The sequence below is a fragment of the Coturnix japonica genome, chromosome Z, assembly GCF_054131305.1.
Source record: "Coturnix japonica strain WE chromosome Z, WE-NBRP24, whole genome shotgun sequence".
Classification (NCBI taxonomy): domain Eukaryota; kingdom Metazoa; phylum Chordata; class Aves; order Galliformes; family Phasianidae; genus Coturnix; species Coturnix japonica.
The window spans coordinates 11,061,957-11,084,056 of NC_140702.1; the positions used below are offsets into that span (position 1 = coordinate 11,061,957).

The window sequence follows — 22,100 nt, forward strand, 5'->3', positions numbered from 1 at the left end:
ATTGCTGTCTGAGTACAGGGAGTTTAAGTTCCTTTTTCCTGTTTCCTTTGTAGATTAGGATGGGAAAGGCAGGATCTTAAAGGCATTTTTATATCAGCGGGACTGCAGGGCAGTGCAAGCCCCGTCCATCCAGCAATACATCACAGCAGTTATCAGGAGCTGCTGCAGGAGCAGAGGACAGCGGCTGGTCACAGCCAGCAAAACAGGAACAGTGATGGCATCCCCCAGCAGGCGGGCAGCATCCCAGCACTCAGCAATAAAAGTGTGAAGAAAACCCTAATGAAGCAGCCAGTTGAAGCCAGCACACACCAATGCCACCACAATTCAGTCAGCTGCTCCTTGAGTATTATCACAGGTCCCAGCTGGTGAGTATCTCTTTTCTGTTGCTCACTTAACCTTCTACTTCTATATACATTAGTGGGAATTTCCTCTAGATAACATCCCTTAGTTTATAGAAATCCTGTTCTATTATACCTAAATATTATACAGACGTACATTTAGAGAGCAGCAGCATTATCTGAGCTGAATTTGGAAACAGCATTCTCCGCGAGAATCATCAGCATGTTTGCTTTGCTGCTTCTCCCATACACTGAAAACTACAATCACAGATTGGAAGAGACTGAAAGACAGGAACGCACAACTTCTATTGTAACAGAACACTGTCCGCTCTGGTTTCATGCAGTGAGGCACACGGGGCACTTCTTCAGAACCGTCCTAAGGCAGCAGTAATACAGGCCCCGCTCTTTTGGTTTGAACTAATTTTAAATCACTGTCTGCCTGTGATTCACACCTAATATTCAGCTCTGCCATTTGTTCTTTGCTCAGCACTATTTTACAGCGTGCAAAGTAGATGAAATTATCAGTAGTTTATAATTATGCTACAGGTATGTTAAGCCTCTATTAAATGTGTTTTTCTAGAAACTGAATTGACATATGACACTACAGCTCGAAACCTGCAGATGAAAAAACTACGTAGAAAATACTTCCTTTATTGGTGAATGCCATAAAATCAAAGAGCTCTGCACAAAGTTAATGCCAGCTGCATTTTGCTGTATTTTAGCACAGTGATGTTCTCATGTTAAAGATACAATAAGGACACGGCCTAGGAGTTAATCGGGTCTTGACTGGGAAATGAAAAACTGCAGAGAGATCCTTAAAGGACATTTGCTTTTATTCTAAGTCTTTAAAACATGAAACAGCTCTGACTGCAGAAGATGCCTGCCGTTCTTAGTGCTTCCTTTACTTGTTATAAACTGCTATATCAATATGTAATAAAGGTACCCTGATATAAAACACAGCTACACATCCATTGTGTACAGCAGACTGAGTCTTCACATCTGAGACTGAATCCAGCAGCAGGCCTCGTAAAATATCACGGTGACTTCACAGTTATTATGCAGCGTTTCCTTTTTAGTTCCATACGTTTCTAATACCTGGAAGCGTCGTACTGAACATTTGTAAATGTTGCAAAAAGAGGAGAACGAGTAAAAGCTAAGAATTTCTATAAACATGGATTTATAAAACGGATTTCTATAAACATGGAAAAATAGTTTTTAAGAAAACTTATCATCGTCGTGGTGAACTAATGAGCCCAGAAGTCCATCTCTTTGTGCTGCCTCTGCACATCACTCATTGTTGGTCCACTGGGTCAGGAAGGAAGTGCTGGGGTTCAGCTCTTGGTGTTCTGTAAAGCTTCTATGAGTGCTTTGTTGTATTCTGTGACCAGCTTTCTCACGTTTTTCCTTACTGGCTGGTAGTCACTCTCTTGACTTTTTGTTGCTATGACTGATTAAAAGAATTAAGGAAACCAGCTGCCAGTATAAATATTAGCATAATTAGGAATCATAAGGGAAACATAATACAGTAAGTTTCCTTCTGCAAAAACTATCAAGAGTTGCAAATAATGGGAAAAAAACCCTCTAACTGGATGTAAAAGATTTGCACCAATTTACTCGCTGCCATCTCATGTCAAACTTGATATAAAAAAAGATTACATACCCAAGTCAATTTTGCTTCCATACATATAGGCAATAGGTTCCATGTGGAAGACTCTGCCCATTGTTATGCTGCAAACAAAACCATTCCAAGGCACTTGGCTATTTATGTTTTGGCACTTCAGATCAAACCCCTGTGCAACTATGTGTAAGCATTGGAGCTTGTAAGGCAGGTAATACGTTACAGCATCTTAGGAAGAGCTTCTAATATCCTGCACAGTTTTTTCCTTTTGGTTTCATTAAAGCTTTTCTTCTTTATAGAATATAGTACGATCACCATTTTTTTGCCTTAAAATATTCCTGCGTAGCTTCCTCCACAGGGGGAAAGGGCTGCAATTCTGTTTGGATTATTTATTATTTTTCTAATTCTACTCAGCAGACTCTTCTGCTGACTTGTATGACCTGCCAGGGAGCGACCACGGCCATGCAGAGGTGAGCTGCAGCTCAACAGAAAGCTTTGCATCCCTAAAAAACAGATTCTTATTCTATGAGCCTAGAAAGGTCTGCATACATTCACCTACTCCTATCTCAAAGAGCAGCAGGATGCACAGAGGTCAAAGATACCTGTAATCATAAGGTAGCTAATCTTCTGGCAGGAACCTAAACAGCCAAAGCCATTAGCATTTGGTCTTCATTGCTGAGTACAAAGAACAGTCTAAGCTAATCTAAACCACCTATTATCAGCTGTTTTTCAAGTGAAAAGGCATTTATTTTTTCACTCAAATGAAGTCATTCTACTGGCCTTCAAGTGCTATAACTAAACAAATGCATTTTTTCCATATGCAGTTCTTACAGAATTTAAAATGCAAAATATAAAGGAACATAATAAATTCACTATATATACAGAATAAAATACATTTTTTACCAAGAGGTACTAAGACTTTCTCTAAGAATCAGAGCACTCATCTGATATAAGAAATGGGATAGTCGGGGACAGAAAAGGATTAGTCAGGGACAGCGGAATGTACCTCTAATTAGCACCATGTAATGATGGAGGAGCACTACAGTTCTCCCACCTAAGCCTATTTTGCAGCTAAGGCATCTCCTTGTCATATTGTATCACTTTGACCTTATTTTCCCCCCCTACTGCACATTTACGCTTTTATATAATAAGAAATATTTAAAATGCGTGAAATCTGTTGTTTACTTTCTTATCATTTACCATGTCACATACGTTTTAAAACAATGATACGCTTGATGGACAAATTCAGACCACACAGACATAAAAATTCTCTTTGTAAGAAACCTGATGGCACAACTGACCCCACAGGAAGAAGGTGAGTCTGCAAAGATGAATCTTGAAATTCAGGGCACATTAAAGTTTTAGGCAACGCACACAAGTTTCGCTCTCTATAACAGCTGCCATACAACCAGATATTTGCGAAGCACAGCCTTTCCCGCCCTTCTCTGCTCCCCACTCCATCCTGTCTTATTTTGCTGGAGGAAACAGACTTCTTCCTCAATTACTGCAGTGTGGGAATTTCACCGTATTTCTTAAATAAAAGGATACATTCCTTCATCATAAAGTTATTTTGCTCAAGGTGCTGCCACTTCCTCTCCAAGTTCGTAAGCTGCAAAACAAAAAAAAAACAAGAGCCAGAAATGAAAATATTGAAGAAATTGAAAAAAAAAAAAAGAAAATATCTATTGATAGCTGCTTTCTTACAATAGGATTTTATAGTATTTGTTCTTCTGATGCTACTGTTCAAGATTCTGCATTTCAAGATATGCAGATGTTATTTCTAAATACAAAAAACACAAACCATTCTGAGACTAAACTTATACTTCAGTGCAAACTACAGCAAGAATTTAGAACCAATTGCTATGTTTTACTTACAAGCCTGTTTTTAAGCTGGAAGATAGGAAACAATTGCTATCTTACTCAAATCACTGGTTTTCTAGTGCGCTGGTTCTCAGCACTCATGGCAGACATTTATTTGCAAGGTATTTCTGGCCAACAGTCTTTACTGCACCTTTGTAGATGTACCTACCTACAACACAGCTAAGAACAGAGACTAGTTTTAAAGCCCTCTGTGACACATATCAAAGGAAATCCTCAGTGCATCTTTGTACCAATTCCTTGAAGGTTAGAACTTAACAATGCTTACAAAATTACCCAAAACCTCAAAATATGTAAATGCTAACTGTGCTTCTGTGCCAGTGAAGTTCTTTTGCCAAAATGATAAGAATTAATGAGAGCACTTAATGGAATCAAAGAATCAAAGCTGCTCACAAGTTTGAAAACAGCTTCCTTCGTGGTTCACTTCCAAAATGTATAAATACGCTGAAGTTGCTTAGGCCTAAGGAAGCCCATAAGCTCAAAATATTGCCAGAAGCAGAAAGGAAAGTTATCTGATCCAAATAGTGGGAATTTTGTTTTCTCTTTACTTTCTTCCTAAATGAGACTGATGCTCACTAATTTTGAAATCCAAAGCTTTCAATAAATTTATCAGCACAGTATCAATTTCTGTTTAAAATCAGAAAATTCAGCTGTGCATTTTCAATGCATTCTTTTAATCCTTTCTGAGAAGGAACAAACTCATTCGGTTCATACAATGCTTCATGTGTATGAGGAAATGAAACAGTGAAATAAACAACAGAAGTGAAGATTTGTAGCTTGAGCTCCACCTGCGAATATGTCTCGTTCTCCTGCAGCTCTCTCTTTAGGGTCTCATATTCTGCATTCAAGGTTTCCATTATTTTCTTGAAACCATGGCTAAGTTTGGTTAATTTTTCCTTGTCTTCCTGTAGTCTCTAGTTGAAAAAGAAATACAAACAGATGAATGAGTGAATTCATTTGCTTTGGGCTACAGACAAATTATTCTCATTCAACTTTCGAAATGGTAACTTTTTCTCCTTTTAGAACAAGACCCTACACCTAAATAAGTCACATTACTTTTATGTAAACAGTGCATACCCTATCACAATGAAAGCAGTTATGAACAAGTTGTGAGCCTAGACAGTGCTGTACCTGAATAAGTACAAACACAGACCGTGAGAATTCGTAGGAAATTTATCGCCAGTGAAACAAGAACTGCTCCACGTGGAATTTGTTTTCAAGCAAATTAAGGACAACATAATTATTTCCCCTTTTTTGTGCAAGTTTGGTTTAGTTTGCTAAATTCAAGCTTACAGGTAGTCATTAGTTACAGCAGAAAAGATCAGAAGAATTAGTAAAATAAAAGGGAAGTTCTGTGGGAAGGAAGTTATCGGAAGGTATTCAGCCCATTGCCTGCCACAAGTACCTAGTTACTATGTCTGGATTACAGTTTTCTAAGTACTTGACAACAAAAAATCCCTACATATTCTGTATAATTCCAACCTTCACTCCTATTGTTACCTTTTCCTTCTCTTCTCCTGATGCTTTCAGAGCTGGCAAATCCTTATAAACTTCCAGTTCTGCTGTGGTTTGTTCAATTCTCTCTTTAAGGGAAGCCAGTTCATCAGTCATCTTGCTCTCCAGAAGTTCCATCTTCTGCAGGTCCATTTGCAGCTTCTGACTCTCTGTAACACCAAATACGCAATCACTAATGACTTTTTATGTGAGCAATAAAATATTTCCTGCATCTCCCTGATTTTGAAAGTATAAAATTCAATCTCTACAACCATCCTGTACTTTTCCAGAAACCCGTGGTTTATAGGTAAGAATAAGCAAAATACTTTTGAGAAATATAAATAACCTGTTACTCACATGAGTTTAAATTTATCAACCTGACACAGTGTTTCACAAGATTTGCAGATCGTATTATTATTAATGTAACAACTTAGGTCATTTTTAGCTCTTAAAGGAATGGATTTGAAAACCCATTACTGATCTCACCTGTAATCAGATACTTAGCAGTGTTCTGTGACTTCTGCATTTCAGATGATTTGAAAGTCAGGTCTTCCTGCATAATCTTCAGCTCTTGGCTGGTAACAGATGAAATTTGTTTCATACGGTTCACATTCTGTGCATGACCAACAACAAGAATACACTTTGAATATACAAATGTTAACTGGACAACTGAAAAGCTCCTGGCTATTACTTGGCTTTTGCACTACAAAGACTGAAATAGTGGAACGATTTAAATGTAAAAACTTTTCATTCTGTCAGTTCTCAGTAAAAGATGCACTGCTAAATCAACAAAGATTAAACAGAAGTACATCTTTTCAGTTTTAAGGATAAATTGTGTTGCCATATCAAACTCTTCTAAAGCAAATGTTACTGCCTAACACATTCCTTACAGTGTACTAAACTGAAACAAAAGACAATGAATTGATATTATTTCATATTATCAAAACAACATTACTCAGCTGAAAGATTTCTGTAGCAAATAAAAAATATACAGGAAGCAAAAATGTTATCAAGAAAAATGATTTGAAAGTGCAAAGAAAGGCAGAGTGCAAGGGGGGCATTTTTCAAAGTATTTACATTAAATATGACACAGCAGGGTATACCAGACATAATTAAATACATCAGAGAGAACTGGAATATTACCAGTTTTACTGGTGAGTGGTGACAATGCACCTTTGAACTGAGATGTACAGACTTTATGTAAACAAAGCACCGCTGCAGTTCTATTCCAAAATGTTTATTATGAATAGAATAATGGTAATTACAGCACATACAGTACTTACATATGCACTGGTTTTTCTGGTCACAAATATTACCAAACATTCTGAAGTCTTTCCCCAGAAATAAAGAGAAATTAAATACATATTTTTACTACAGCTGTATCTGGTATTTTGTGTGGTTTGGTAATCCTAAAAGATTATTACGCAGATACTTACTGCGAAGAAAATATTAAAAACATCATCTTGCTATATCCATTAATTCTACTGCTCCATGTTTCTGAATGCCTAGATTCCAAAAGAACAAGGGAAATGCTCTTACCCTACTTGAGTGTTCCAGGAGTGCAATAATACTGGCTTCTTTTTGGGCCTTTCTCTCCAGTTCCTGAGCCTTCAGCTCTTCAAAAGTTTCCAGAAAATCTACATATCAACAAACATGATAAAGCAGGTTGCTGTTTACAGGGATACAGCGTAAGCCCTTAAGAGTTCTCTCTTAAAGCTTTATTTTAAACTGATATGATAGACATTTTCAGACAGACTACTTTGAGACCAGCAGTCTACTGAAAAAGCAGGTGCTACGGTCTTTGAAACCTGTCAAGTGGTTGCAACAAAAAACAGCCATTTTTTCTCCCTATACACACATTTGCCTAATGACATAAGGTCACCATGAGGTGTAAGGTGAGGGTTTCCATTCCAGGGGACAGGACTTTCATCACCATCACATCTGATACTTATTTGAATGTCCAGTCCAATGCTTGCTGGTCTTCATTTTTTTGAAAGCTACCTACATAAGCAACCAACTAATGGAAGCGGGTAACTTTATTGTCTCCAATGGCTTGCACTAAATAACAAACTCTGATAAGGACATGAAATTCTTAAACACCTGGCATCATCTCTTTCTTGTTAATGTCTTTTTGCTACTTTTACGTGGTCATTCTTGTAAGCGTGTAGGTGAATCTGACAAGACAGCTGCAGTGTGTTCCTATGAGATCTCTGATGTTTGATGGGAAGCTCTGAAACTCACTTTGAGTATTTGTGAATGTGTTGCAAGCCTTAAGATATCAATTACCTTGTTCCGAGATAGATTATAAACTTCTATGCAAAGACCAGGAGGTAACTTCTCATTAGCTCTAAATCTGTTAACAATACAAGAGAGTCTGTATTTTAATGGAATTAGGTCTAACTTAAGTATATCAGATAACTTACTGTCTATGTTTACTTCTCTCTTCTTCAGCTCCTCATATTTCCAGTTTTCCTCACCTACAAGAAATGTATCATTCAATTAACATTTTATCATCTCAGTCCTGGATCCCTTTAGGTAGGAAAAAACACTGATTAAAAAATAACTGTAATGTGTAAAAAGTAGAGAATTCATTCAGTGTCACTTAATATTGTCACATTGGTTGGTTAATAATATATACACTTATACAAAAAAAGATAATTATCTTTAATAAACCATTCTCCATGCAATTTTAAAAACCTTTTAGAAGTGAGGATTTTTGATAAATAACGGTAGGATAAGTACTTGGTTTGAAAAAGGAAGCTGGCAGGATTGTTCTGAAGTAAGGTGAATTTCAGTACTAGAAAAAGTGCTCTTCTGTCCTTGGGTACCATGATTTGTTAAACTTCTTCAGCTTTGTTTAACATATTGGCCATTTCAATGACACTGTCCTCTAACAAAATGGACTTCACAAACTTGGTGAATGTCAAAATGACAACACTACAAGTAGTAAACACTACAAGTTTCATGAACGTATGTCATGGTATATTTTCCAGATGCAGCTTTGCATCACCTACCATCAGTGTGAAGTGATCCTACCTTGATGCTTCTCCAAATCCATATCGAGTTGTTGAATAACCTTTTTAAAATGGTTTGTTTTCTTTCTTACTTCTGCCAGCCTAATAAACAGATAATGAAATCCAAAGTTAAAACTGCTTTGTAAATTACATTTCTTTTTAAAAGACAGAGAGAAGTATTAGAATCAAACCAGCAAAACATAGTTTCTCAAATGCAAAATAACATTAAAATTACCGTTATTATAAGAGGTGTATGTAATGTGTCTAATCAACGTACAAATGTACAAAATATTTGTACATTTGTGCATTACATTACAAATGTAAAAAGCAGGTATGTGATCACTAAAATCTACTAAGCAATTGCCAAATTAAACAGTGTATCAGATAATCAGTCAAAACGGGAAAGAAAGCTTATTCGGAAACATTTTTCTGTAACCTCTCACAGAAAATTCTCTATTAGCATTTATTGTGAAGAATTCTGTGAAATCACATATCAACGAATCAAAAGTTGTCAAACTGTGTCTAGGACAGTTAAAGTATTATCTCAAATCTTCTGTGAAGAGAAAGAAAATCATAAGGCTCAAAATCACAAAAATTGACCAGAGTTTACCACCAAAAAGATGTAGTATCCAAGAACCAAGAAGTAATGCCCAGTTACTCTTCAGTATTGAAATCTGTGTAATCAACTTTGTAACTCTAAAGTCTTAAGAAAGCATAACAAAAACTTAAACACGTCTACAATGAATAGCTCATTGGGGATGAATGTGTTTTTCAACCTTAAAGAAGTTTATGTCACCACCATTAAGAATCTGTTGTTCTTGATGCATGTTTGAAACGATAAGAAATGTTTTATGCAGACGTAAACTGTGGATCACTATAAAAATTATTTAGCTGAAGCAGGATATATACTGTTCCCTGGGGAAGGTTAACACCTGTGGAGGTTGCAGCATGTGATGAATTCAATTATTTCTCATTAGTGGCTAAATGAAATGTGTAGCAACAAAAGAATGGGATTACTCACAGTCTTTCCATGCTTGCTATTTCTTGATTATCCTCTTTAACCTGTAAAGAAGCAAAACTTTGGAAGATGAAGGAAAATCTACAAATAAAGAAAGGAAAAATCTATAAAATTAATTTTTAATTCATTATAGCAGAGAATAGATTCGGCATATGAAACGAACTGGAAAAAGTCTGCCAGCTGAAAAGTTGGCTGTGTCAATTTTGTTTTAGATGAATCTAAAACATCTCTTCCTTACTTCATGTATGTAACTGCATGGTTTGCGCTAGTTAAAGAGCTAACAATGACAATACTCAAAGAGAAGGGTGTTCAAATATTCTCACTCCATAATATATCAATCAGAGATTCCACTAAATGAAATGATTTTATGTTCTTGCCTGTTTTAGTAATCTCTCCCTTTCCTCCTGTGGAGATTCCATGCTCTCTTCCTCAGCAATCATTTGATTCCGACGTTCTTCAAGCTCACTAAGCTTTTCATACATCTGCACTGCCTCCATTTTCACAGGGGAGCTTGCTATTTCCTGTTATGAAAAACAAAGCACCTACTATCGACTTCCAGACTGCAAAAGAACACTGCAGAAATTATGCTCTAATTAAACAACACTGCTCATTGTCTGAAAGTGAAGATTGATCATTCCAAATAGTAGAGAGATAGTATAAAGAATGTACTCTACAATCTAGGGTCAACGTTCAATTTTTTGAGTGAAATATATGAGTCAGTATTTCTTGCTCTAGGAGTTCAACCTCCAACATGTTGAGTACGCTTGCTATTATTTTATAATTTCTAAGGGAACACAAACCATACACAGAATATTCCAAAGGACTTCAAAACGTTTGTGAAAGAAGAAAATCATCCTCCCACATCCTGAAATAACGTTGAAAAATTAAATCTCACAAATCCTTAAGAATATGGATGGTAATTTCACATTTATCTTTGGAGGGTAATGGCAAATCAACCAAAAGTCACACAAAACATTTAACAACTAAATGACTAAAGCTTGGAAACCTCATTATTGCCACCCAAATTTTGTATTTGAGATGTAGTAGAAACACGTTAATACACAACTGATTATAAATTATTGGTGGAAAATAGGAGGCAGTTTTGCCATCCACTTCCAAGGCAAAATCCTACAGTTCATAGAAATTTCAGGAGGAGGGTATTATGTTTTTACACTGGAGTTCCATGAACATTGGTACTCAAGCTTGTTTTTATCATACATACATCTCTCAGAGACGCCTCCTTTATGCTTAGTGCATCCAGTTCCTGCTGTTGAGCAAATAATTCCTAAACAGGAAAAAAATCCAAAATTTAGATTAAAATTACTACTCAATTAAATTACTTTTCATTCTGTAGTCTAGTATCCAGAAGACGCCATGAAACATCATCTTGCTTCTCCAACTTGCTTACATATACATATATAATATTCACTTAAGAACTCTTACTTGTTGTTGGGTAATAACCAAAGAATGTTTGGCCTTTTTGCTGCCTTTTTCTTAAAATCAACACTGAGAGGAGAGTTTATCATTCCTGTTTTAGAATTTAATATTAGATTTTAAAACTTGAACTAGCCACCACAGCTTATTCATGGTGAAGATACAGGTAGGTCCTGAGTAATGATTCAGCTCGAGATAGCTGGGAAGCACTAGCCTTAAAAGATGTTATTCCCCATATAGACTATGTAACAGAGCCTTCTATGACTGCATGCTGAAGCTCAATGAAGTTATTCCAACCCTATACATCTTACTGCTTTCGTTAACATTAGAATTAGTGGAACAGTGAAAATGTTAGAAGGCACAGTGTGCTGTTATCATACATCCATACACACAACGAGATGCACAAAAAAATGTGTCAGATTTATTTTTGTGCACAGGATGAAAAAATTTTGCTTTAGCAAATGAAAAACCACTGTGATTACTTTTTACCTTTTGCTCACTTTTCACATGGGGTTGAGCACCTAAACACTACAGAAGACTTAAAATTTGAGTGTCAGTCTCCAAATTCGAAAAGAAAATGATGAACAGAATTTGTTCCTAAGAAACACTAAAATGTAACGTATTTCTTTTATATTTTTCAGGCACTCAGTATACTGCAAATTTTGTTATTGCATTACTCGGTTTTTACTTAAATATTAAAACTGTACCTAAAATGTATGGAGCCAGACTAAGAAACGTTTTAGGTTAAACACTAATAAATAAACCAACCCCAGACAGCTTTTCATTCGCAGCCTTCATCTCCGTATATGTAACTTGTTCTTCCTCAGTCATGCCTTTTATTATGTCATCTGCTGCAACTTTTTCACGTTCGATATCTTCTTCCACAGCTTGAATGAACTTTTCTGTGCTGTAAGAACAGTACATTTTTGTCACTTTTAGTAAACTACTACTACAACTGCTTTTCCAGCCCCACTGATGTAAAAAGATGACACATTACAGACCAATACCTTCACCTCCAACAAGTCTCTAGTTTTCAAACACGATGTGGACTCTGGGATAGACTCCTCAGTTCCTCTATGAGACTACAAACGAATGACTTAGCTCTTATGCTTTCTCTGGTAGTGGTGTTTTAAAGAAAGTTAAAGCTCAGTGCTCTTTAGAGAGGCAATAAAAATATAAGCAGTGGCTGTCCCAAAGGATTCATTATTCAAGATAGCACAACACTAAATGATTAAGGAAACTGAAACAGGATTGAGACTTGGAAGTCACAATACATTCTGACACATTATGTAAATAAATAAATAAATAAGTAAAAATTGAAGCATCAGTAACACAAAAGAGAGCTACTGAAGTAAAAAGGTTTCTACTCAGCTACATACTTGAGAATGGAGAATGACAGAAGGCAAATCCTGTTCTAGTTTCCCGCTATGCACTGGGCAGAATGAAGGTTGCAGAAGGAGCATCATTAGAAGAAAAAATTAGTGGACACAGTGTTTGTGTATGACTTCATAATATTTATTTGCATATTAACATGCTTTCAGATCAGAGCAAGTATCTTCCTTTTCTTCTTAGGGATTTCTTCCTGGCTTACAGACCATGTCCTTAAAAGCCTGTGAACCTTATAAATAATGAACTTGATATATAACACACTCCACAGGTTGGGGTATTTTTTTTTTCAGTGCTGATGTTTCTACAGCACAAGAATTAAAGAGCGACATCAGCAACTATTTAAGCACAGATCTTTACCTCAGTAAGTAAACCCCTCAAAAATTTCTTCATTTCCTGACAACGACATTAAAAAAGTCCAAGTTTTTATCCATCTCCAACATTTCTTTAAACAACAATCATCCATCTTGCTTGTAAATATCCAGTGGCATTTTAACTCAGTGCTTCCTATATGATCTGGAACTTGACACTTGAGCATGCTACCATCAGGCTTTCCTACTGGCTGCAGAACCAATTAAATTGAGGATGATTATACAAGATTACTCAACCTAGTCAATGTTTTGCTAAGGATATTCCAGTTTCCTTATTTTTTTACACGGCCTGCTTATTCATTAGGTACAAAGGTTGAAAAAAACCAAAGTGCTGTTACACGATAATATTTCTTGTCAGTGCACTGAGAAGTCTGTGTGGGTATATGGTGCTCCAAGAAGCAACAGAAAGGTAAGGCACTTGGCACATCTTTTTCAACACATAGCAAAGATTTGCTTTTAATGCTTTCTGTTAGACTGAAAATATATATGTGTATCTATATATATATCTTGACATACATGAAAAGTTCAGGAATTGCTACAAGCCTTGTACATACGAAGTTGTTAAGCACACTGTGCTTCAGTAAAAAAACAGAGTACAGTCTTATTCTCTTCCAAAAAGCAGAGTACCTGATTAAGCAGACCTCACTGCCTCCCAGATCTGCTCATTTCTTTACCAAAAGCAACAGGAGTTAAAAGTATACAACAGCCTATTACTTCAATCCATTTGTGAATCTGTTGTCTATTAACTGTCAGATCAATCCATTCTCTGTCTGCTGGTACCACCCACTGGATTTTTGACTTGTCCCAGTCCAGGGAAAGCTCAATGTATTACAGCTGATGACAGTTTTTTCTCTTAATTTTACATTTTACAGTATCTGTGTAAAACAAAATGTACCCAGTTACTGTTTACTCTTATGCTAAACTACTTCTATACTGATATTTTCACTGACTGAGGTGCTTGCACAGGCTTCCCAGAGAGGTTGTGGATGCCCCATCCCTGGAAGTGTTCAAGGCCAGGTGTGATGAAGCCCTGGACAACCTGATCCAGGACTTGATTTAGCACTTGGCAACCCCCCCTGCCTGTGCAGGGGGATGGAACTTGATGATACTTGAGGTCCCTCCCAACACAAGCCACTCTGTGATTCCATGATTTTGATCTCAATATTGAAAAGTGTTGTTTTTTGCTAGACTCTGAACATGAAACTGTCTTGGCTCATAATCTGGGCTGGAATGCTGCTTTTGAATCAAGTCACTGCTGACTGCAACATTACTTCTCAAACTGTAAGTTGTGTGTAAATTATGCCAGTTTGCTGTGAAATAGGAATTAGCATAGTAAGCATAGCTATTTTAAAATAAAAAATTACATTGGAAAAAGGTAATTTAAATTAATTCTAAGACTTGAATCCACATTCTCTGTGACACTTTTGCTTGGTGGTCTAGCTCCAAACTGGCACGCCAGATCAGTTTGATTTAGGATGATAACCACATAAGCTTTGCAATTCTATCAAGATTTAACAAAACAGCACGTAGACCAGTAGAACATTTCTTGTAAATGGCTGCCATTCTTTTCTTCCCATTACCAGTTTTCACTGGAACACCTTCAATGGACATCTGTATTGTATTTTAATTGTTGATACTATCTTTTTTCAACAGGTCATCTGTGATGAGTCTGGGAAGAACCTCACTAGCGTCCCCACTAATTTGTTGCAAAATGTTGCTGAATTAAATCTCAAAAATAATAAAATCACTTTAAAACACAATGACACCAAGATTCTTATGAGGCTTTCTAACCTCACCGAGCTTTATCTGAATGAAAATATGATCACTCTATTGTGTAATAACTGCTTCTACAATTTGGCAAAACTTGTAATCCTGGATATCAGCAATAATTATATTAATACAGTTCATCAAGCAGCATTTGCAGGACTATATCAACTGACAGAGCTGAATCTATCCTATAACAGGATTACTCAATTAGATTCAGGTGTATTTTCTCCTCTAAAAAATCTGAGAGTTTTGAATCTACAGAATAACCTTTTGGAATCTTTTCATATAAAACCATCTTTTAAACTGACTACAATTACCTTAGATGGAAACCCATGGTACTGCTCCTGTGGCCTCCTTGATTTACAAATATGGCTCATTGCTTCTAATGTGATAATGGGTAAGTTCTTCTAAGAATCACAGAATCACAGAGCAGCATTTCACACCTGTTTGCCTCAAACTGTCTTACCTTAGTTTTCATGGTCTGAATAAAATTCACCATCAACTTCTCGGTGTTTTAGTTATCGTTGATTTTTTTAAGATCTTAATGCCAATTATTTAACAGTATCACATATGATCTCTATTGCTTCTATTCACAGAAAATGAAAACAACACTGTGTGTACATTCCCAAACTTAAAGCAGAAATTCTCTATCAAGAATGCAACTATTCAACCGGCTGACTGCGAAACTGAAAAACTTACTTCAGAAACCACTCTGCCTTCCACCTATGCCATTAAGCATCAAAGCACAGTCTTTCTAACAGCTCAGACTTCAAACATCACTGGAAACAATGGAACACAAGCAGGTAATAAATACACTGATGTTTCTCACCACTGCTTGCAAGGTTTTATTTGCTGTTCCATCATTCATATCATTTTACATTCCTACTACACCGTTATTCTTTCATCAAAGCCATAAAACAAGTGATTTTTTCAGGCTTTATTATAAATCAGTTATCCCCCTGTGATTGTTTAGGTGTTCTCAATCTAACTACTAAGAAATTCATACTAGAGTTCTTTCAGAGATTACACATGAAGATATAACTAATTTTTTTTTCCTGTCTGTTTTAAAAGAATTTCCAGTTCTCGGCAAAAGCTGGACCTTCCTCGTGGGAGTGCTGGGGTTTGTCTTAAGCACTACACTCCTAATTTTTACTGCCATAAAATGCCCAACATGGTACCAGTATTTGATGAGCTACAGACACCGTCGTCTGGAAGAAAACGACCCTGAGATGTTTGAACAGGAGTTCTCAGCTGACATGAATTCTTTTCCTGCGATATCAGATACAAACAATGAGGATCCCATAGTAATATTTGACAAAACTAACACTTCTGAACCTGAGGAAGATGGCTTTATTGAGGACAAATACATAGATACTTATGGAACTGAGCAGAGCTAATATCTTACGCAATGGACAATGAACTGACTCTTCAATCTATTCAGCCTTCCATATTATGCTATGTAAATACAGTACAAAAGGAACATAAGCAGCCTCGCATCTCAAGAATTTTGCGACAGAGAACAGCTGCACAAATCACAAAGGTTACAAATTTGGTCACGTCCACGTTAGTGTCACAACAAATATTTTGACACATGATAGAATACTGATGATTCACGTTTGAGAAAAGGCACTATGATTTATGGGAGGAAAAGAGGTTACTCCACACTGCCTGAGAGGACCAAGTCCTTAAAAGGAGGTTGTGAGCCTGATGTAATTACTGACACCATATAGATGAAGAAGCCAGAAACAAAAAACTCTTTGTTTAAATCACTGAAATAGAACACAGACTGGGGGACGGAATCCAACAGATCGGTGCATTAACAGGCAAAACAAATACCTATAAATATCTACACTGAATCAGTAGACCAACGTAAATGTGCCCACATACAGTAAAATGATAAGCAGCACTACTTATCTGATACCTTTATGCCTTAGTTCTTGATCATACCAAGTCTCTGCACATCTTGTTAACACTTAGAAATATATTGACAGACAAACCAGACATATTTACAAGCTGCTGAAAACCACAGCTTTAGTGAAAAATGCCTTCTTAATAAATGGCAAAACGCTATTTTACAAATATCACCCTTTCAGCCTATCACCAACTGTTCTCATGACTTACAAATCCCTATTGCAAACAGCTCACTTTCTTTATATGCATCCTTACTGTACCAGACAGGAATTGCAGTTCCAGTCCCCACTTACGCTTTACTTTTCCCTGTCTGCTACAACACAACACCCATAATCTGCAATCCGTAGGTCTCCACACACCAGGAGAATTCAACGCCACCTATTTCTTTCTGGATAACAAGGTAAGTTATCACCGCAGTAGTTACTCAGAAGAATTTAAAGGCAGAAATTCCAGCTTCAACTTGACACCGATATATGATCTAAAATGTTGGGATATCGTCACTTTCATGGATGACACTGCTGACAAATTTCTGAACTCAGTAACTTCTCCATTTTACCGTTTTCAGGTCAAGAGTTGGCAGTATTAGACAGGCATATATAAGTCGTGCACTTACGTTTGTCTTTCCATGAAAATTTTATCCACACTCTGAGCTTCTCGGTCATTCTGAACTTTTAACTAGAGAAAAAAGAAAAAATATATATATTTGAATATAATATATAAGAAGAAAACATAGCGTATGCACAAGTTCAAGGTTCTGCAATGGAGAAAGAAGCTGCTCAGAATGCAGTAGAGAAAGGAGGAGCAGAGGCCTCCTGCTCCAGAGCTGTTTCAGGCTGTCCTGAAGAAATAGTTTCTAAAATTGTAGCCTTCCACTGCCCTTCTGTGCTTGAAAAAGAAGTGCAAGCAAGTCTGTAGCAAATCAATTTCCATACTATTACTATGGGATCCACTACTACAATACTGCTTAAGCCCAGAGGTAGAATGCAAGTGTAACAGAGCTCTCTTCCCTTTGTGACACAGACAATGAGACTTCATTTTTCAATCAAACATGGAAAATAAAAATGGCCAAGAAACACACAGGTGGTTTTTCAAGCTACCAAAGTAACAGGAAAAGTAGTCTCAAGAAACGGAACATGCTTTGAAAGCTTTAATACTTGGATAATTCATCTCATTATCATGAAAAACATTGTCCACATCACAGACTTGATTGGAGTTATTTATGACAGAAAACATAACACACAGCATTCTGTGCTTTTTAGTCAGATAAATAATGTAATGCAACACTTGCAATTTAACTTGGAAACAGCCTTCTCAAATCCAAGACACAGGTGCACTATCTTCACAGAAGCACTATCATCTGCCCAGACTTTACATGGCTAACTCACTGCAAACACATAACGTTGAAGTATAATGTCCAATTTAAACTAGAAAAGACAATAAATATTCTGAACTAGTATCGTGCTTTTCTATACAAGTCAGGTGTTCAAAGCACTGACATCTAATCTATGCCATTCCGTTGATTAAATATAGCAAATATCTTAATTCTTACCAAATTGTAATCACGAATCACTTCTGCTATGTCTGTATTGGTATTAAGTAGATCCACAACCTGATAAGACAGAATTTCAACCTGTCAGAATTCTTACTTAGTTAAAAAGCAAAAATAAGTACATACACACACACACAAAAAAAAGAAACAGAAAAATAAGTAGCAACTCACAAAGCATTTGTGAAAATACAGTATTTATCTAGAAACAAAAAGATTTGACTTTTAAACCTGAACAGATTACACACAGTTCTAAGAAGTAATTCTCATTTAATGCGGCTGTACAAACTCAATTATCATACAGCGCTGATTTCCTAATTGCATCAGCAACACCTTATGCTTACACATATCAAAATTTCTTGTTTTTTTCTCCTTAGCTTCTGTTTTCTTTTTTCCTCTTCTGGTAACTGAATAAACTCAGAATCATTATCCACTACACTTTTAAGGAGAAACAGCAATGAAAAAAGAAGTTGAAGTAAAGTGAAATCAGTAGCAAACAAAGGAAAGAAGGGCAAAGCGTGTTTTCAGTATAGAAAGCTGATACAAGCATACCATGTTGTAGTCTTCGAGCTGACCTTGCCATTCTTTGATTTCACCAGCTAAAGCCTCTGCCCTGAATACAAAGCAAGAATCCAAACTTAAAACGGGAAGCGTTATTTAATCCAAATGAAATAATAAAAAAGACTAATTCAATGGTTCTTTGAAGCCTGAATAGTAGCCTAGAACAAAGTCTGGTGATTGAGAAAGTTAACTTTGCGTTAGGTGCCACAGAGCTCACCTTCTCTCATATGACAAATAAGCAGATTTCTCTTCCTTGTACATTTTTATTTCTTCCTGCAGCTTGTTAATTTCTGCTGTGAGTTCACTGGTTTTGCTTCTGCAAAAAATAACATTAAAAAAAAAATTAAATGTAAAACTGAAACACAGTGAAAAACAAAACTGTACTCCGTGCAATAAGGAAACACTATCCTGCTCACACAGTACTGTGCTGTGTTTCCAACAAACCATTTCTAAGAAAAGCAAGATAAATAAGGAAAAATTAAAGAAGTTCTGCCAGATAAAGTCATAAGCAAACATTACAAAACCCAGCTGTGAAATTGTTTCCATTATGTTTTTGGTCTGGTTGGAACAAGCATTGATGTTTTTGAAATAGACCGAAAAAATCATAGCATCCTTCCACAGAATATGGACACTGTGCATATAAAAAAAACCTGACACCATCTTTCAGGACTGTTCGTGCAACACTGTAATATGATCTGCTGACAAAGCAGCATGTGTTTCTATCAGTGCCACTTAACAGTACGAGCTCAAAGCATGCACTACAGTGTGCTTAGTTTGAGATTCTACCTCTCACAACTGAAGCTATCAGATCCATTAAATGCCACAGGTGGAAGCTCAAAATCACTGATGTTTCTGTAATGAATGCTGTGGGAAAGAGAGCACTGAACTTAGCCGGCCTATGAACAAAATGAGAAAGAAATTTCTGCCTGGAAATAAGGATAACGTTCCTCTCCTCCTACAAACTACCTCCAAAATGACCTTCACATCTCAAACAGGACAGATTTTATTATTAGTCAACATCAGTTATCCCACACTATTGTGAAGCACGATGGATGGGAAAAGAGGGAATAGAACTTTACACTTTGAGATGAAGACATACCTCAGCAGTCCAAGATAGTAAGTTTTATCCATTATCTGCCTCTGAGGACCTGGCAAAGGAGAATAAAACGACAATTCACTAGACCGTAACTCATTCCAATTTAACAGTTTACAGATTTTACACACAGAGAACTGTCATCTTCTATGTTCTTGAAAAGATTTTACTTCACTGAAAGAAATGAAAGCAGAAAATCCTGTTAGATCACTGTGGAGATAGAAAATACTTTTTCAGCTCTATTAAATACTTTGTTTACTAAGGTACACTGCAGATTGTTAATTACTCTGCAGCCCTGGAAGAAGATACAGGTTATTCTACTGCTGCTTTTCAATTGTATTTAAATAGATTTAAAAGTCCTAAGCAAGCTCAGGCTTAGAAAAGCTGTTGTCAGCTTTGACAGCCAAAATCAAAGGACAAGGTGTGCTTTAACTTTCCTCTCACTCCACGTAGTCATATCAATTCACAATTTTTCACAGGTGTGTATACCTATGAAATGTTTTCTTCTGAATGATCCTTTGAAACTTTTTCAGACAATTTGATTAAAAAAATACCTTTAATTCCAGTTTTCATTCCACTTAATCCCTGCTGTGTGACTGGACGGTCTGCCACTTTAATGTGAGGTGACAAAATTCCACTTGCACTTGAAGAACCAGCACGAGAACCAGATCTTGATGTACTGGGAGGCATCTGGAAAAATAAAACAAAATCCCACCAAAAAAACCACCCAACTCTGAGTTATGATGTTTTCTATCTTCCTGCAATCACCAAAGCAATTACAAACTTAAGAGGTAGTCTCTAAAATCTTCATATAAGAACCTTTCAGCGTGTACAGCTCTTCAGGTAAACAGAGCTTCAGTCAAACTTTCGCTGTAGAAAAGTACAAGTCTGGTTTTGAGGATCTATTCACTGAGGTTTGTGCATGACACTGATACTATCCTGATTTCCCAGATGAACTCATGATGCAAGACCTCACCGACCTCTTTCCATCAAAATTACAAAGTAAAACACTCTACAGAATGAAAATCTTTCAATTCTGCCTGAGAAAATATCACACCAAGTATCATACAGTAGTAAAATATCCTGATGATCACCATGTCTCAACACCTGACTCCATAGAGAACCACCAAAAATCAGACTATTTGTCTGTGAGCATTGTCCAGAATCTTCTTGAACTCAGTCAGCTCAGTGCCTTGACCACTGTCCTGGGGAAGCTGTTCCAGTACCTGACACCCTCCTGACATCCAAACAGACCCTCCATGACACAGCTCTGTGCCATTCCCTCAAGTCCTGCTGCTGGCACCAGAGAGCAGCTTCCTGGGAAGAGCTAAAGGCTGCCATGAAGCCTCCCCTCAGCCTCCTCTGCTCTGAGCTTAAGGAGCCGCAGCCTTTCCTCACACCTCCAGCCCTCCAGACCCTACATCACGCCTACAGCCTCTCTCTGGACACTCTCTAATACTTTCATGTCTTTTTTGTACAGTGGCACCAAAACTGCACACAGTATTCAATGTGAGCCTGTACCGGTGCAGGGTAGAATGAGACAGTTCTTTCCCTCACCCAGCTGGCAGTCTCTGGATACAGTTGGCTTTGCTGGCATCCTGGGCACACTGCTGACTCACGTATAACCTGCCGTGAGCAGGACCCCCAAATGTTTTTCAGCAGGGCTGCTTTCCAGTGTCTCATCCCCTCACCTGTATGTACAGCCAGGGCTGCCCCTTCCCAGGTAGAGAAATGGACACTTGTTCTTATTAAACATCACGCAGCTGCTGATGTTTGTTTGCATTTTGCTGCAAGGCCTCACCATCCTTGATGGAATCAGCGGCTCCTCCCAATTCAGCATCATCAGCAAACTTGCTCCAAACACCTTGTAGTCCAATCCAAGCCAGTTATGAAGACATCAAAGTGAACTCACCCTCAGATGGAACCCTGGGGACCCCCACTAGCAACTGGCCACCAGTCTGACGTAACACAATTGACTATAACCCTTCGACAGCATTATGCTTCTTGTTTATCGCTGCTGAGAAAGTCTGCGTAACGATCTAAGGATGACCAAGTTTATTTATTAATTGATGTATTTATTTCCACATACCCCTGTTCCTATCCTGGCTGCTGACGGAGCCCTTGCTGCAGAGGATGGCCTCGCTGGCGGCCCTACTCCTGCTCTCGAAGGAGGATGGCCTACAGGCGTTCTGTGGCCGCTCGCCATGTCCGTTTCCTTTCCAACTTCTCCCTGGAACGAAGGATACGGAACAGTCCTTTCATTTGCGAAGCTCCTTCAGGGCGACAAAGCTTCGAGCCGCCTCGATCCCTTTTAACAGAGACGGCCATTAACACCGAGTCCCCCATCGCAGCTCCCCGTTCGAAGCGGGGCACAAAGCTCAGCCCGTGCTCACAGCGGACCCCGCAGTGCCGCGAGCTGACACACACCTCAGTGCTGGCAGCGGCCGCAGCCCCCTCCCCTCAGCCCCGCGCGGCCATGGCGCCTCCTCAGCCCGCGGCGGCGGTATCGCAGCAACGGCTCAGCCTATGGCTGCAGCGCCCCGCTATCGCGATGGGCACAAACCTCGTTCACACCCCATACAACAGGCACGGACTACATCTCCCACAGTGCATCGCGGCGGCGACGCGGCCGCTGTATGTCCTTTTGTTCGGCGCTGTGCTTGCTGGGATT

At 37.8% G+C, this 22,100-nt stretch overlaps 2 protein-coding genes across 5 annotated transcripts; one reads left to right on the forward strand and one right to left on the reverse strand.

Moving 5' to 3' along the window:
• The first annotated feature begins 90 nt into the window (after window positions 1-90).
• LOC146753724 (leucine-rich repeat-containing protein 19-like) lies at window positions 91-16,227 on the forward strand. Of its 3 annotated transcripts, XM_085528098.1 has the most exons (5): window positions 187-365; window positions 13,740-13,832; window positions 14,205-14,715; window positions 14,915-15,121; window positions 15,390-16,227. In XM_085528098.1, the coding sequence occupies exons 1-5, from the start codon at window positions 312-314 to the stop codon at window positions 15,713-15,715; spliced, it is 1,191 nt and encodes a 396-aa protein (XP_085384224.1). In that variant the 5' UTR covers window positions 187-311; the 3' UTR covers window positions 15,716-16,227. The 3 variants fall into 3 exon arrangements, with proteins under 3 accessions (XP_085384225.1, XP_085384224.1, XP_085384226.1); XM_085528099.1 differs by lacking the exon at window positions 13,740-13,832 and having other exon boundaries at window positions 91-365; XM_085528100.1 differs by lacking the exon at window positions 187-365 and having other exon boundaries at window positions 13,763-13,832; window positions 14,641-14,715; window positions 15,390-15,803.
• Window positions 970-21,928, reverse strand: LOC107306603 (intraflagellar transport protein 74 homolog). 2 transcript variants are annotated; one of them, XM_015849901.3, is made up of 20 exons: window positions 21,857-21,928; window positions 21,519-21,659; window positions 19,984-20,119; window positions 19,436-19,484; window positions 18,554-18,652; window positions 18,328-18,388; window positions 17,779-17,838; window positions 16,843-16,904; window positions 11,563-11,701; window positions 10,583-10,645; window positions 9,738-9,881; window positions 9,364-9,404; window positions 8,365-8,444; window positions 7,752-7,805; window positions 6,868-6,965; window positions 5,815-5,941; window positions 5,335-5,498; window positions 4,623-4,748; window positions 3,505-3,565; window positions 970-1,785 (listed from the first exon to the last, which is right to left on the reverse strand). In XM_015849901.3, exons 2-20 carry the CDS (start codon window positions 21,633-21,635, stop codon window positions 1,670-1,672), a joined length of 1,797 nt encoding a protein of 598 aa, XP_015705387.2. In that variant the 5' UTR covers window positions 21,636-21,659; window positions 21,857-21,928; the 3' UTR covers window positions 970-1,669. The 2 variants fall into 2 exon arrangements, with proteins under 2 accessions (XP_015705387.2, XP_032297102.2); XM_032441211.2 differs by having other exon boundaries at window positions 21,519-21,737.
• Window positions 21,929-22,100: the final 172 nt, after the last annotated feature.

Excerpts from the sequence above, each read along its gene's own strand:
- LOC146753724 (XM_085528098.1), top strand. The coding sequence starts at position 312 with ATGCCACCACAATTCAGTCAGCTGCTCCTTGAGTATTATCACAGGTCC. Across the intron at positions 14,716-14,914 it reads TGCTTCTAATGTGATAATGG|AAAATGAAAACAACACTGTG; the intron begins GTAAGTTCTTCT and ends TTCTATTCACAG. Across the intron at positions 15,122-15,389 it reads AAACAATGGAACACAAGCAG|AATTTCCAGTTCTCGGCAAA; the intron begins GTAATAAATACA and ends CTGTTTTAAAAG.
- LOC107306603 (XM_015849901.3), bottom strand. The coding sequence starts at position 21,635 with ATGGCGAGCGGCCACAGAACGCCTGTAGGCCATCCTCCTTCGAGAGCA. Across the intron at positions 19,485-19,983 it reads AATGAAAACTGGAATTAAAG|GTCCTCAGAGGCAGATAATG; the intron begins GTATTTTTTTAA and ends CTCCTTTGCCAG. Across the intron at positions 18,653-19,435 it reads TACTATCTTGGACTGCTGAG|AAGCAAAACCAGTGAACTCA; the intron begins GTATGTCTTCAT and ends TATTTTTTGCAG.